This window comes from Cydia splendana, chromosome 8 (genome assembly GCF_910591565.1).
Source record: "Cydia splendana chromosome 8, ilCydSple1.2, whole genome shotgun sequence".
In the NCBI taxonomy this organism is placed as follows: domain Eukaryota; kingdom Metazoa; phylum Arthropoda; class Insecta; order Lepidoptera; family Tortricidae; genus Cydia; species Cydia splendana.
The window spans coordinates 3,440,751-3,457,645 of NC_085967.1; the positions used below are offsets into that span (position 1 = coordinate 3,440,751).

The window sequence follows — 16,895 nt, forward strand, 5'->3', positions numbered from 1 at the left end:
ACGCTCACGTCCACGTAATTTACTTTCTGTACATCTCGCTTCCACTATTGCTCGCATATGCGAGTACGAGCGAGATGCATAGAAAGTAAGTTACGTAAACGTGAGCGTTATGTCAATGTCAAAACTGGTGGTAGCCGTACTGGTTCTCTGTGCCTTTTCTATACGTAGTAATAATAATTCAATGAGGCCGGGTGAGTAAATTCTGAATTTCTTACCGAGCAACATGATTTCAATAACATGTAAGTTGCTCTTATTATAGAATTTCCACAAGCCTTAGCATTAATTTTGTAGACACTTAACAGATTCGTCATAAAACTTATCTGAGAGTCCTCAATAAAATATGAACAACATCAAACTGTATTCAAGTCTAAAAGATAAGAATAACGAAACATCGTGAAATTTCGAGAAGCGTATACAATCGGCTACAAAATGCCCCGCTCTAGTTTTATTAAAATTCGACCTTACGCCATTGACGTTACAGTTTGATTTTACTGTACTGCAGTGTTTGTGTTTGGATACTTAGTTGCCTAGTATACTTATCTGTCTCAGAAGCTTCGTATAATTTGGCGCTTAAGCTTTAGATAGGCTGAAAAGTTTTTTATTTAAGTAGGGCTTTAGTATCTGAGTGTTTGAAAAGAATTAGTTTCTTTTGGTGAACGTTTAGTCGCTTATTTGTCTTTTCTTGTTTCATTTTCTTTTTAGGACGATAAGAAATACAAATACAGTTAGTTATTTGAAAAAAATCACAGATTTCGTGCCTCACACGACTATCGAGCACATTGTAAATTAATCTACGGAATTCGAAAAAATATTGTCGCTGAGCGACGAGAAAGTCTGGATAAGGAAAAAGTTACAAAATAAAACTACAACGTTGATGTTCAACGTATTCCAATGTCAAAAGTTAAGGTATAACTTCCTAAATAATTTTCACAAATATACCTCATCCATCTTCATCTTCCTCGCGTTATCCCGGCATTTTACCACGGCTCATGGGAGCCTGGGGTCCGCTTGACAACTAATCCTGAGAATTGGCACTAGTTTTTACGAAAGCGACTACCATCTGACCTTCCAACCCAGAGGGTAAACTAGGCTTTGTGGGATTAGTCCGGTTTCCTCACGATGTTTTCCTTCACCGAAAAGCGACTGGTAAATATCAAATGACATTTCGTACATAAGTTCCGAAAAACTCATTGGTACGTGCCGGAGTTCGAATCCGCGACCTCCAGATTGAAAGTCGCACGCTCTTACCGGTAGGCCAGCAGCGCTCTGTAGTGAGTAACTATGTATAGGATCATTCATCGCTGATTTTTTCTTCCTGGTTTAAAGTTTGAGTGTGAGATACGAGATTTTTTCAAAGTAGGTTCGAAATATACCTAGTATAACGTACAAAAATAATTATGTTAGGTATAAAATAAATAAATAAATAAATAAATAAATATTAGGGGACATCTTACACGGATCAAACCTAGCCCCAAACTAAGCAAAGCTTGTACTATGGGTACTAGGCGACGATATACATACTTGTATAGATAAATACATACTTATATACATAGAAAACAACCATGACTCAGGAACAAATATTAGTGTTCATCACACAATATCAGGTATGTTTCACAATAGTAGAACGAAAGAGGTCTAATTCATAATAACATCGAAGTTCCAAGTCATATTGAGTTAAATTATTAAACTACGCGGTCTAAACTAAAGATAAACTTTCGGTGGCTCGAAAGGACGCGATTTCGAATGTTGCCCGAGGCAGTGAATTTCTCCAATGTTACTTTATTTTAAAATTCAATACACGGAAGTATAGCTCTCAATTCCACTGCATCATCATCATTTTAGCCTTCAGTCGCCCACTGCTGAGCATAGGCCTCTCTTCGTGTACGCCACTTATTCCGCTCCTGGGCCAGTCTCATCCAAAAGTGCCCTGCGACACAGAATAAATAATAGTTAGTACTACCCTACAGAAAGGAAACTTCCTACAAAACCGAAGTTTGACAGCGGCTCAGGGTCGAATCATGGTGTCCCTTTCTAATGTGTGGCACAATTCCTTTCGGATATTTTTAAGGTTGTCAAAATTCAAGCCATTATCTTATCTGTGGTCGTGCACGCAAAGGGACGTCAAGTTGTGTCAACGCTAATAATTGCTCGGAGTCGGAGCAATGCTGAGCCGAGCGGAGCTAAGTTTGGCCGAAGCCATGCCTTCGATTTTTCGGACGTCATCCACCCAAACCCAACGAGCCAACGGACGCCAGGCGCTTCTTTCATCCAAAAGCGGCCACCAATCCGTCAACATTTGGTCCACCTGCCATCACTCTGCCTGGCAACATGTCCCGCCCAACCCAATCCAATTAAGCTTCACCCAATTCCACTGCACGAAACTGTAACTGCTTACTTATTTAAATTCTGTTTAGAACTTTAAATTCAGTTTATTCTAGTAAAAACCTTCAACATAATAAACAACTTGACATAGCTTAACTTTACTGAAACTTCAACAAGAGTCAACGTGAGTTTTTAACTCTTAAACTGCATTTCCTTGCCGAGTTTGATATTGGTTAAACTATTTAATGCATAAATACTGAAGGCACCAAGTTGGGAACTCTATTAAAAGTTAACCCGTTTGCTGGCGAGAGACGACCTTTGGAATTGTATCGGTAAAAGGCTTAAGAGTAACAAGAACATAGCTGCCTATACAATAAGGAATATTACGCGAAACTCTGCGCACGTGATACGAATGAACGAAGCCAAAGTACCCAAGCGTCTTCTAGAAGGCCGACCGGAGGGCCGCAGAGGTAAAGGCAGGCCCAAGCTCAGATGGTTGGATGGCGTATACCAGGACATCAGGATCTTAGGAGTGAAAACTTGGAGAAGGAAGGCCACAAACAGATCGGACTGGAGAGACTTGCTTGACCAGGCTAAGGCCCACCCGCGGCTGTAATGCCTCAGATGATGATGATACAAACCTCAATTAGTTAATAATCGTTTGTCCTTATCTGTCATTTTGACTTATGTGTTTGTAAGAAAGGGGTACATAATTTAACTCAGTCAGTCCCGTAAAGTTTTATGAATAAGGAGGTATGTCTTTCTGTCTGTAAAGTACAGTATAACTTCACTCTTAGTTCGTTCACTGTAGCAATAAGTAAATAGCTGCTTAAGTTTTACAACTCACAGGTGATAACTTAATGATAAGGACCGTAAATATAAGTGGAAGCCGACGTTTATGGCTCTTGTTTATGCTAAGCACTTACGAGGATCTAATTAGAATTAAGTGCCTAAGTAAACTTGGATCACATCTGAAGAGGAGGTAGAAGTTTTTTTTTAATTTTAATAATTTATGGTACCTAATGGTGGTAATTTATGGCAAACCAAGATTCAAGAACAAGCGGACATCTCGCTCGTTTTTGCCCAGAACGTGCAAGTTGTGGAATGAGCTACCTTTTGTATGTATGTATGTATGTATGACTGTATGTATATACTTTATTGTACACAGAAGAGCTACAGAGTGAATTAAATACAACATAGGCATACTTATCCCTGTATGGGATCTCTTCCAGTTAACCTTTGAGGAAATGAGTAGGACAGAAACGATGAAAGACAAACAAAAGCAAAAGAGCTTTTGAGGTGTTTCTCTTCCGCTATGACATGGGGTTCTTCAAGAAGCAGGTATTTAGGGCTCTCAAAGGTTGGCAACGCATAAGTGGCTCCTCTGATGTTGCTTATGCCCATGGGCGGCGATGACCACTTCCCATCAGGCAGCTCGTCTGCTCGTTTGCTTCTTATTACATAAAAAAACTACCAAATCCGTCTAATAGTTTTTATATGTTCTTGGCCGACGTTTATATTAAAGCCTCATTACCACTGCACAATCCTAAAAAAATCTGCTTAAAAAAATACACAGATAACGATAAGTACCTATAGGCTAGGGAGATATTTAATAGCTAGGTAGTGTAGGCCAGATACGGATCTCAACAAAACAATCTTTATTTTTTTTGTAAATTTCGTTAATAATGCGCGTGTGATATTTATTAAATTTTTATCTTATCACTCTTATCAGACAGGAATCTTGTATGCAGCATAGTATAAAAACACCGGCCAAGAGCGAGTCGGACTCGCGCATGAATGGTTCCGTACCAATACGCAAAACACGGCAAAAAAAAATCACGTTTGTTGTATGGGAGCCCCGATGAAATATTAATTATGTTCTGTTTTTAGTATTTGTTGTTATAGCGGCAACAAAAATACAACATCTGTTATCATTTCAAATGCCTAGCTATCACGGTTCATGAGATACAGCCTGGTGACAGACAGACGGACAGCATAGTCTTAGTAATAGGGTCCGTTTTTACCCTTTGGGTACGGAACCCTAAAAAGACCCTTTCTACAAAAAACAACTGAGAACTGTGTAACAAACAGTTTTTTCAACCAAGCAGCTACCTTAATACATTTGTCAACAGGTTGTTAGATAAGGAAGCTCATAACAGTAGCCAGATCTCTCTGATAACACTAATGTACGCTACTTAGAAGTCTTAGAACCTTGTCATACTCGATTACTACACGCTACTTACAACCTTTTCATACCCAATTACGAAATGCCACCCAAAGTCAGAGTAGAGATGTGAAGGTTGTTTGTATTGTGATAAAGTTCTAAATTATTTTTGTAAGATTTTATCATAAGAATCCTCAAAATGTTAGGATTCTGTACACGTTTGGTTAGCGTGGGATTGTGGACAATTGTATGTGTTGTGTACATGACTGCGGCGCCGTCCCATCGGTTATAAATAAGTATAACACTTTAGCTTAGCTAGTTTTGAGTATAAGTAAATGTAAGTAGGTAGGTACATACCTACTTCGTAAATCTCTACTTCCCTACTTTTCCTACTTATAACATAAATGCGAAAGTCTAGCTTTTACGGCTGAAGTAGATGGCGCTTTTTAATATAAAAATGGAGTCTTTCAGTTTGACAGCTAAAGCAGATAGCGCTTTTTATAAGAAAATAAAGCATTTGGGTTAGACAGCTGAAGTAGATGGCGCGTTTTATAAAAAAATAGTATGAAAAAGTTGTGCTGTGCCAAAAAACTGGCATTCGAGGGTACCTCGCCGCCATAGGTCATGGAAGTGCTCTTAATTAAACCGGAGCTAAGCTATCGTGTAACTAATACCGCGTAAAGGCCGCCCGAGGAACATACGCCGCCGGGCGTCGCAGCCGCGCGGGCGAGCGTCCGCGGCGCACGTTACAGGGACGGCCAGCAACTAGCGCGTGAAGTTACGAGCTGGAAACAGATGTGCTTGGCCAAAAAACTGGCATTCGAGGGTACCTCGCCGCCATAGGTCATGGAAGTGCTCTTAATTAAACCGGAGCTAAGCTAACGTGTAACTAATACCGCGTAAAGGCCGCCCGAGGAACATGCGCCGCCGGGCGTCGCAGCCGCGCGGGCGAGCGTCCGCGGCGCACGTTACAGGGACGGCCAGCAACTAGCGCGTGAAGTCACGAGCTGGAAACAGTTGTGCTTGGCCAAAAAACTGGCATTCGAGGGTACCTCGCCGCCATAGGTCATGGAAGTGCTCTTAATTAAACCGGAGCTAAGCTAACGTGTAACTAATACCGCGTAAAGGCCGCCCGAGGAACATGCGCCGCCGGGCGTCGCAGCCGCGCGGGCGAGCGTCCGCGGCGCACGTTACAGGGACGGCCAGCAACTAGCGCGTGAAGTCACGAGCTGGAAACAGTTGTGCTTGGCCAAAAAACTGGCATTCGAGGGTACCTCGCCGCCATAGGTCATGGAAGTGCTCTTAATTAAACCGGAGCTAAGCTAACGTGTAACTAATACCGCGTAAAGGCCGCCCGAGGAACATGCGCCGCCGGGCGTCGCAGCCGCGCGGGCGAGCGTCCGCGGCGCACGTTACAGGGACGGCCAGCAACTAGCGCGTGAAGTCACGAGCTGGAAACAGTTGTGCTTGGCCAAAAAACTGGCATTCGAGGGTACCTCGCCGCCATAGGTCATGGAAGTGCTCTTAATTAAACCGGAGCTAAGCTAACGTGTAACTAATACCGCGTAAAGGCCGCCCGAGGAACATGCGCCGCCGGGCGTCGCAGCCGCGCGGGCGAGCGTCCGCGGCGCACGTTACAGGGACGGCCAGCAACTAGCGCGTGACGTCACGAGCTGTTGTAGATCTTCTAACTAGTAGCGATCTATACGGACAGTGGTGGCATCACACTAAAGAACACACCTCCGAAGGAATGAGGCTGCTGAAAAGTATATATACGAAGCGGTTGAAAAATGTTACAAGCGCGTTGTAGGACATGTGCTTATTTTGTATGGAAAATGAGAAAAATATTGCGAAAACTGTAGCGCAAAGCGTGTCAATACATTAAGCAAGCTTATTTAAATATGATAAGGTACTTTTTGACCCAAAATTAGAGGTACTTTAGAAGATATTTCATAAAAATTGGCAGAAATAGCGTTAGTGGTGCTTGTGACGCCATCTCTTGGGTTATCGTGTAAACGGTGTTGAGTTAGCGCTGAAATTGAGTTACATTACAGGAAAATTCAGCTACAAAACAGAGGCGCTTTTTTGTAGCTTAATTTGACTTAATCAAATTCTCTTTGACTTAATGAAGAATTATGCTCCAAAATTGTTTTAGTTATGGAATTCTACATTTATATTTGTAGTTTATTTCATGTCACGTGGTTGGCCAACAAGGGTCCGGCCCACCTGAATGTTACTCTTTTTGCTATTTTTGGCAAAAACTTATTTTACTTCTTATTTTGTTGCAGAACATCAAACGCCGACAGAAATGAAAGCCCCGAAGCAGAAGGCAACATATCCCCCGAGCCTCCCGACCGCCCCCCCGGAAAGGTTCGCCAAGTCCACCCTGAAGAAAAAACTCAAGTCCTCGCCTACGACTCGACTTACAAGAGAAAACCTAAAGCGCTCCCTCTAGAGGACTACAGTTACAACCATCTAGCTAACACGAACGTAGCTATGTCCCCTATGTATCCGCTCACACCGAACATTTGTGTCGAAGGAGGGAAGATTGAGTTCATAAAGTCCCCGTCAGGGAGCGCTAGGAATAGTGTGGCGCTAGTGTCGCCCCCGCAGACGCCGGTGGCGAGGCGCGGGTCGCGAGAGAAACGAGAGCGGATATATGACGAGCCGACTGAGAAGTTCGATGGGGATAAGGTAGGTGGCGCTGTTTGCAATTTATGTGTTTTGATGGTTAAATTATCTTATAGATGACTAGCGACCCGCCCCGGCTTCGCACGGGTTAACAAATTATACACCTAAACCTTCAAGAATCACTCTATTTATAGGTGAAAACCGCATGAAAATCCTTTCAGTTTTTGAGTTTATCGCGAACATACCAACACACAAACAGACAGACGCGGCAGGACTTTGTTTTACAAGGTGTAGTGAATAGATGATAACATTGATAAGGCAATGAATGCAATGATATAATTATAAAACACTTTTATAGACTAAAATGACAATTCAACACGAATTAAGTCTGTGCCGTGTGCAGTTGTTGTGATAGTCATTGTTGTACTGGTACTAGCCGTATTAGTGCTCGACATCCTAATGCCCAATAGATGACACTCTGCTGTCACCTCTATTAACAATGACTTAAGTTTCATGATGACATGTACTGGGACCGCGTCGAGCACCAGTACCATCACTATGTCTTGTTTAGATGTAAGGTAGCCGCTTTAAAGTAAGTACAGTCAGCAATGAATGTCCAAAAAAAACAACTCGTCCTAAACGACTAAACTGAATCGACAATATAAGGTTTCGATAATATCTACGAGCAACTTTGGACCGGCTATACTTTTTAAAGCAAGCAAAAACCTAAAACAACATTTAATAAGAAAACTTCTAGTGTTCCGCAAACACTTTTAGAAAAAATCTTCCTTCAATATTCGATAGCTTTTTCAAAGTTTTCAAAAGTTTCCACAGATAATATTCTCCCGAAGCTAAGGGATCACATTTCAATTTGAACAAATCTTCAACACTTGCTGTTCACCCTTATCGAAGAATCTTTGAAAACCTCGAAAACTTTTTGTTGGTTCGTATACGTTTACAGTTTAATCTTTTAGGGAAAACGAGGTATAAATATACACTGGGGACTATTTCTCGTTAAAAGGGAAAAGCGTGTGCCACCGAAACCGCACTTTGCAAGTGGTTAAAACTTTTACCCCCTTATACATAAAACTTAGAAAACCTTTGTTTTTTATCCCTTTATAATTTATATTTTATAACAAACAAATTTAAAACAAACAAATGACAGACAAGGACAAACGATTATCAAGTAAAAGTTGACAATCGTTTAATGATTAATGAATAATGAATAACGTCCATAATATCATAAATATCATAGGTAATGTATTGAAACGAAAAATATAGATACCTATACATATTGCAAAATATTTATAGGGATAGCTTTTGGCACAGAATAAATACTTTTGGTAATGTTAATGATAATGTACAGTCAGCAGCAGAAGTTGCTAAGCGGGCGAGGTGTTCAAAATTACCTTGACACGCTCTTATTCTCTTAACAATAAAGTCGCGTCAAGATCATTTTTAACACCTCGTCGCCCGCTTAGGACCTGCTGCTGACTGTATTATGATGAGCTTGAAATAGATTGGTCTAGAAATAAACAGTGATTATTAAAATAAAATAAAAAAATTCGGGCAAGTGCGAGTCGGACTCGCGCACGAAGGGTTCCGTACCATATAAAAAAAAAAACAAAAAAAAAGCAAAAAAAAAACGGTCACCCATCCAAGTACTGACCACTCCCGACGTTGCTTAACTTTGGTCAAAAATCACGTTTGTTGTATGGGAGCCCCATTTAAATCTTTATTTTATTCTGTTTTTAGTATTTGTTGTTATAGCGGCAACAGAAATACATCATCTGTGAAAATTTCAACTGTCTACACGGTTCGTGAGATACAGCCTGGTGACAGACGGACGGACGGACGGACGGACGGACGGACGGACGGACAGACGGACGGACGGACAGCGAAGTCTTAGTAATAGGGTCCCGTTTTACCCTTTGGGTACGGAACCCTAAAAAGATCCTGCAATGATTTACCTTTGTACATATAAGGGTAAAAATAGCACTTGCCTTTTATTAAGTCATTTACTTATTATATGTGTAGTAGTAGCAGGGGTGCGAAACTCCTCGCTTCGGGCAAACTCGGCTCCGTTCGGCTCAGCATTGCTCCGAGAAATTATTAGGGTTGGCACAACTTGACATCCCTTTGCGTGCACGACCACAGATAGGATAATGCCTTAAATTTTGACAACCCTAAATAGCCGAAAGGGATAGTTTAGTTTAGTTTAGTTTATTTATCTCAATATACAATTTTCATACAGGTAAAATATACATACATTTCAGCTTGTACTACTTGTCGTATGATGATCGTTTTTCAGAATAATAATAAGAATTAGAACCGAACATCAAAACATAAAATAAAATAAAATTAGTACATAACAAATCAAAAAGAATTCAAATCGAAATAAATTAAAAACGTCAAAATGTCACAATAGTAAAAAATATAAAAATAAAAATAAAACAATGTCAATAGAAAAATTAAATCAGTTTCAGTACTAGAAAGTACAAATCATAGAAAATGATGTCAATAAAAAATTAAAATTAATACTAAGTCTAAAATAATATAACATAATAAAAACAATTTTTAAATAGATCTAGTACTGTATAGTACGCATCAATGTCAAGTATCTAATATTTATTTAATTATCTGTATATATTCTTTTACGGAGTAAAGTTCCTTTTCCAACAAAAGGCTCTTCAGTCTGCGTCTAAATGTTTCCTCATTAGTCTCCTTTTTCAAGTCGACAGGTAGGTGTTCATAGTATGTCGGCCCTATGACTCGTGCGTTTTTTGCTTGCAGTAATGTGCGACGCGGCACTGTCCGGAGTTTACCCGTACTACGTAGGCACTTACCTATCACTTCCACTCGCTTATACTGTCCTAGGTTTCTTCGTGTGTACATAATTACCTCGAAAAGATACTGAGAGTAGTGTGTCATTATTTGGTGTTCAGAAAACAAGGTTTTGCAGGACTGTCTCTGATTAAGACCGAGCATTGTCCGCAACGCCCGTTTTTGCATACGTAACACTCTCTCAGCATCAGTTGAGTTGCCCCACAGAATAACACCATAAGTCATAAGCGAGTGGAAATGGGAGAAGTATGCTTGCCTCAGCGCATCACGGGAAATCAACGGCTTTAGTTTACGTAGTGCGAACACTGCACTACCAAGCCTGTCGCACAACGAGTCCACATGGTGTTTCCAATTTAAAGTAGGGTCTAGCGTGAAACCTAGGAACCTACACTTGTCACTCATCGGTATTGGACACTGAATGTTCACGCCCGAGACGCACCTGCCAGAGAACAGCATTACGTTTGATTTGTTCATGTTGAGTATCAAACCGTTTGTCGAAAACCACGTTTGCAGCTGACCGCATATTATATTTATTTTTTGGTTTAATTCATCATACGTGCGTGCTTTAACTACTACTGTCGTATCGTCAGCAAACAAAGTGATTTCTCCTTCCTTTATGGTGGATGGTAGGTCGTTTATAAATGCAAGGAAAAGGGTGTTTCCTAATGCTGATCCCTGCGGAATCCCTACTGTCACGCTGCCTCTCCCCGACCGCATTCTTCTTCCACCGGTCATTACCTCTACCGTCTGGGTTCGGTCTTCTAGGAAAGATTTTAAAAGCTCATATCCCCTTCCCTGCAGTCCATAGCATGCCAACTTTTTCATTAAAAGATCGTGGTTGATCACATCGAAAGCTTTCGACAAGTCACAAAATATGCCGGCTACTTTGTACTTGTCGTCGATTGCCGATGATATGTTATCGATCATACTAAAGGCTGCTGTGGTGGTGGACATGCCTTTACGATAGGCGAACTGTCTGTCAGTCAGTAAGTCTGTTTCAAGGTGGTTTATTAAACACTGTGATATAATTGACTCGATAATTTTGGAGATACTGGGTACTATCGATATAGGTCTGTAGTTATCGACCGATGTTTTTTCGCCCTTGTTTTTGTACACGGGGCAAACTCTTGTGCATTTAAGCGATAGTGCCATATATTAGAAAGGGACAGCGTGATCATGATTCGACCCTGAACCGCTGTCAAACTTCGGTTTTGTAGGAAGTTTCCTTTCTGTACGGTAGTACTATTATTTATTTTGTGGTAGTAGGTAAAAATAGCAACAGTAAGCACAAGATACCTTGATAAGCGTTGCATCAGAAGTAGCGTCAGTGTTGCCAAAATCTGAAGCCCTTCTGGTTTAGTAGATATTGATGATACCTATTCAAAATCACCCCGTTTTCAAAGTTACCCCCATGGACCTTATAAGTACTTACATTCGCCAACAAGAACGCTCGAAACGCTAGTTTTATCCAAACTTTGCAACAGCGGCAAAAGCATTTCTTTGACATTAGCAATTTATTAACTCTGCACGCTGCAGGATTTCAAAGAGAATACTTAGCTATATAATATATAGCTAAGTAGGTATATAACTCCCAGCCACTTCATAATTCTCTGCAATCGCAAGCCAAGACAGTTTTTACTAAAGGCGCCGCGGACTGAAAATGGCTTCCTGTAAAGTGCAGACAAGCTATTAATATTAATAAAGGAATCATTGGCCGCGATGGCACACTACATAGATTATAAACCGTAGTAATAACATATGTTTGACATTTATAATAAGAGTCATTTGACTACGATGGAACAGAATACAGATTAGACTTAGACCAAGAAAAATCTGCAGCGATTTTGATAGCCCACGCAGTGCAAGTGTTATTAATACGTAATAATTTCATAGAAGTTTGACGTTAAAAATGACACTTGCACTGCGTGGACTATCAAATTCGCTGCAGACTTTTCTTGGTCTAACTCTAGCAAGCAGTTAACAAACTCGGGTAACATTTATAATAAGAGTCATTTGACTACGATGGAACAGAATACAGATTAGACTTAGACCAAGAAAAATCTGCAGCGATTTTGATAGCCCACGCAGTGTAAGTGTTATTAATACGTAATCATTTCATAGAAGTTTGACGTTTAAAATGACACTTGCACTGCGTGGACTATCAAATTCGCTGCAGACTTTTCTTGGTCTAACTCTAGCAAGCAAACTCGGGTTATACATGTGATGCTACATTAGGTGCTGAAATTACCATGTGTTATGTAAATGTGGATATGGGAGTCACATGATACGATTAGATCGAGACGCTTATATGTGTGTTTCTTCATTGATGATAATGATGATGAATGTTAAAGGCGAACATGTAAAATAATGTTCTTAAAAAGGTAGGGAACCCCTGGTTTGTTACCATCCTATTAGGGAGACCGATTTTTAAACTCAATTTATCTTTATACTGTCCTTCTACACGGTGATTTTTTTTAAACTCCTTTATTTTTAAGAGTGCATTCCTGAGTTTAAATTAAGTTACTTTTTCAAAGACACCGGTATTCTTATTAACTCCATTTCGGAGATAATCAAATATTTATTTTTATCTAATAACCCCATATGAACGCGTACACTTGCCATAGGGCTTGTTTACATATTGGTTAATCTTTAGTATGAGTTTATTCTTCTGTTACAAATCTGTCCACTGCGTCTCACCTAATACATGTTCAGAGTGTTCAGACGCAGGTCTTAAACGATATCGGAAACACATTTGCATAGTTAAATGCTCAATCCGCACTTGCTTGCTTGAATGCTTGACGCTTATGTTGGTCTGTCGGACATATCGAACGTACGTGGATTGGTACTCGAATACTTTTTCAAACAAAGAGGAAACTCGACAGTTCGCGTTCTAAAAAAATTGTAACAGTTTAATTGTTCTATATACAATCTATGTTCTATAGACATTAGAGACATAAGAGGAGAGACATAGGAGACCTGTGCTGGTTACCTCCTTCCTTTCCTTAAGTAGAATAATCACTAAGATTTATGGAATTAGATTTCTAGATTTTAATATTCTTAGGTTTTGACTAGGTACCTCTGAAAATTAGAGTTGGTACTTTCTGCAGTCCTCAGAACCCAGTAACGTGCACGCATTAATTCATCCACTCTTCGAGCAGCGAGTGGTTAGATACGTGAACTGGATATTTCACAAACCTAACATCTGCGAAAAGCGACTTTATGTGGATTGGATAGAGTTTAATATCAATTGATAAAAAACATTGAAAGGCTACGTTTTGTAGCTTCTATGAGTTCGATAGCGAATAAAAGGGAATAAGTAGTAGAAGTATTTTGTACACGCCATTAGAAACTTGAAACAATTGAGAAATACCGTTGCTGAAAAGGTAATGTAATAATTATGTTTAGTGTGCGTTTGGCCAGTTCTTGTTTACATACTTACTACTTAGTGTTTATTTTTAATTTAAAATAAACTGCTGTTAGTATAATTATGTGTAAACAAGAGCTATTGTCATTCATTATTTGGATGTATTTATCATTGCTAGTCAAATTTAATATGTGCAATATTATCAGTTTTCTGTAAGTTAACACATTCAGCTTTTCTTAACAGATGTTTTTCTCCAGAGGGTATCTGACATCCGATATCGGACGGGACAAGGTGAAAACGCTTTAACTCACAACACTAGTCACAACTGTACTTTCAAGTGAGTTACTTATCTAAATTAGTATGCATCTAACACGACCATCGTTTAAATTGCCGAACTCGGGTGCAGTTAGTTCTGCTTAATAGGTCGGTCTGATTTGCATTTACAAATAATGTTATTAGCCATAGTGATTGTCCTCATAAATTCTAGGTTTATTTCTACAGTAAGCTTCTTTGGATCGTATTCCGATAGCTGGAAACATATAAAGTTTTCCACTATCATTCAATTTCATTTTTTTTAAATAATAGTGTTGAACGAACTCATAGAAGCTGGAAAACGTAGCCTTTCAATGATTTTTATCAATTGATTGTTATGACAGGTGCCCGGACGTCTTTGCAATAACCCAGTCTCATTGTCCACCCAAACTTCAATCCATGGACCGGTACCTATACCTACTGTTCACTTTTTCTACAATAGTCCCAATGACTGCCGCGACCGGTTCATGGGTGTCTATTGTTGCGCCTGTGAACGGGTTCCAGTAGGCGTTCTACATGACATTAAGTCTCTAAGGGGCCTCTACGTGTTGAATCTATATCCCCACGCAATCCTATCAAAAGACCGGGATTTATAGGCCCATGAAATCCAAGGAGATACAAATAGAGTTGATTTGATAATAATTAATAAAATATCTTTATTTTTCAATTTACCAACCATATTGTCAATATTTTTAACCGACTTCAATTTCATAGAAGGAGGAGGTTCTGTATTCGGTTGTGGCTATTTTTTTTTTTTTTTTTTTTTCTATGTACGTTCACCGATTATTCCGACATCCGTAGTCCGATTTGAGTAATTCTTTTTTTGTTTGAAAGGAGCTACCTCCGAGTTGGTCCCATTTTAATTTGGTTCTGTTCTGAGGATGGGATCCATGAGGAATTGAGGGAACTCCTCAATTTTTAAAGGCACATGCATGGTGTTTTGGGCGTTTTCTTAATCAACTCGAGCACTTTCTCCCGAAAACCACTAATTTGATGAAGTAGACCTGATGATGATGATTATTTTGATGATAATGATGATGATTTCTTTAAATGTAAGTATGTTCACCGATTACTCCGGCACCTGTGATCCGATTTGAGTAATTCTTTTTTTGTTTGGAAGAAGTTACCTCCACGGTGTTTCCGTATTATTTTTGGTTCTAGTCTGATGATGGAATCCATGAGGAATTGAGGGAACTCCTCAATTTTTAAAGGCACGTGTTAAGTGATTTCGGGGTTTTCTAAAGTAACTCGAGCATTTGCTTCCGAAAACCACCAATCTGATGTACTGCAACTGTAGCCTTACCACGAGTTTGACATTGACATATTCGCTAACGTCTTATGCATCTAAATGTAACTTTTTATGCATCTCGCTCACACTAAGGTTAGTACGAACGAGATGCATAGGAAGTAAGTTACACACATGCTAGCGAATATATCAATGTCAAACTCGTGGTAAGCTGGTAAGGCTATTACTGATCGGGGGTTAGGGTTAGGAGTTAAGGGGTCAGAGATTAAAGGGTCGGGGAATGGCGGTTGAAGGGTTGCTGGTTCAGGATCGAGGGGTTCCTGGATCAGGGGTTGAGTGATCGGGGGGCTGAGGGATTGGGTCAGTGGCGGAGCGGGCGGATGGATTTAGTTGACAGGAATTATAATTTCCCAGACGGACTCGAGAAAATTCCTGGTTCAGGGTCGAGGGGTTCCTGGATCAGGGGTTGGTGCGCTGTGAGGTTGAGTGATCGGGGCGTTGAGGGATTGGGCCAGTGGCGGGGCGGAGGATGGATTTAGTGTAGTAGTGACAGGAATTATAATTTCCCAGACGGACTCGAGAAAATTCCTGATTACATACATATTTATTAAAGTAATAGGTACACGAATTTAGTGTTAAACATGATCTTGTTTTTCATTCATGCGTCGCGCTCTTAACAATGCGTTAAAACTAAAAATGGAAAAATAAAAACTTTTAACAAAAAAAAGCAAACCGACTTCAAAAAGGATGAAATAAAATTTTATCCTTTTTGAAGTCTATGCGTTACCAACTGATATGTTTGAAGTCGGTGCCAAGCCAAGTAGTAACAATACCAGTCAAAATAATCAGCTTTATGGCTATAAATCCCATTAGAACTGCACTAATAACTATTACAAATGTGTAAGTAATTTTGTCTGCCTCTTTGTCGCCTTTTCAAGGCTAAACAACTGAACCGCTTTAGGTGAAATTTGGCAAGAAGGTAAATTTCTTAAATTGTTTTATATTTTGAAATGTAGTCCTCTGGATAAGGGACGGGAAATTACTCAGTCCCAATCTCACACTTGCGTGCTATAGACTGTTCGAGCATTAGTAAGAAATGCTCTTTAAAAAATACGACGAAAAAAATGCATTGGATTTCCACTAATGTGCCGACAAACATGGTACAGACTGCGCCAAGAAGGTTTGATCGTGTGTTCTGAGGTGTGTTCTTAAGCCTCCTCCACACTCGTGCGCGAATCGCGGCGCAAAGCCGCGAACGCGAGTTTGGAGTCCTGAACGCAGACCTGCGAAATCGACTCCACACTCGCATTCGCGGCTTCGCCCGCGATTCACGCGCATAGTCTGGAGGGGGCTTTAGATACAATCGACGTCAAAGATATATTTACACTTTTGCACCTTACTCCTTTGTAATAAGGCGAAAAGTGTAAACATATTTTTAACGTCGACTGTACCTACAGAAAGTACGTTCGTTGTCGTCGTGTAAGGCAATCCAACGTAGGTACCTACCAATCCTTATCGAATCGCACCAAAATCATGGTATGCTTCAAAATTTGGCTTGGCACCGACTTCAAACATATCAGTTGGTAACGCATAGACTTCAAAAAGGATAAAATTTTATTTCATCCTTTTTGAAGTCGGTTTGCTTTTTTTTGTAAAAAGTTTTTATTTGTCTGGTAGACTCAACATATGTATGCTAAAAAACATCTCGTAAATTGCGTTTGTTTGGCGAGTTTTGATGTCTCGGCTAGAGCATATTACTCATTTGAGTTTGTGACGAGCGTTCGCGTTTGCGTTATGTCTAATTGTATAGGATTTTGAACAACGCCTCTAGCGGGAAGTTTTGTAAACATTCTTTCTTAATTACATGGCATGTAATTAAGAAAGTTACTAATAATTTGTGACAAATCCTATCAACGCTGCATCAACGTGCAAAACATATATTAAACCAACTTGGTGAAACAAATTTAAGGTTGGACTTTAGTTCTATTTGTATCGAAACTGCAATAGATTTT

General features: G+C 39.9%; 1 protein-coding gene and 1 long non-coding RNA gene across 5 annotated transcripts in view; both read left to right on the top strand.

The window, feature by feature from the left end:
* Positions 1-16,895, top strand: part of LOC134792698 (uncharacterized) — a 603,576-nt gene that overhangs the window by 146,726 nt on the left and 439,955 nt on the right. For all 4 annotated transcript variants that reach the window (XM_063763987.1, XM_063763986.1, XM_063763989.1 and 1 more), the window contains exon 2: positions 6,775-7,180. In XM_063763987.1, the coding sequence (XP_063620057.1) occupies positions 6,775-7,180 (406 nt within the window). The remainder of the gene's footprint in view (positions 1-6,774; positions 7,181-16,895) is intronic.
* On the top strand, positions 3,374-3,762 carry LOC134793206 (uncharacterized). Its single transcript, XR_010144507.1, has 2 exons — positions 3,374-3,440; positions 3,614-3,762. It is a non-coding gene; the product is annotated as an uncharacterized LOC134793206 (long non-coding RNA).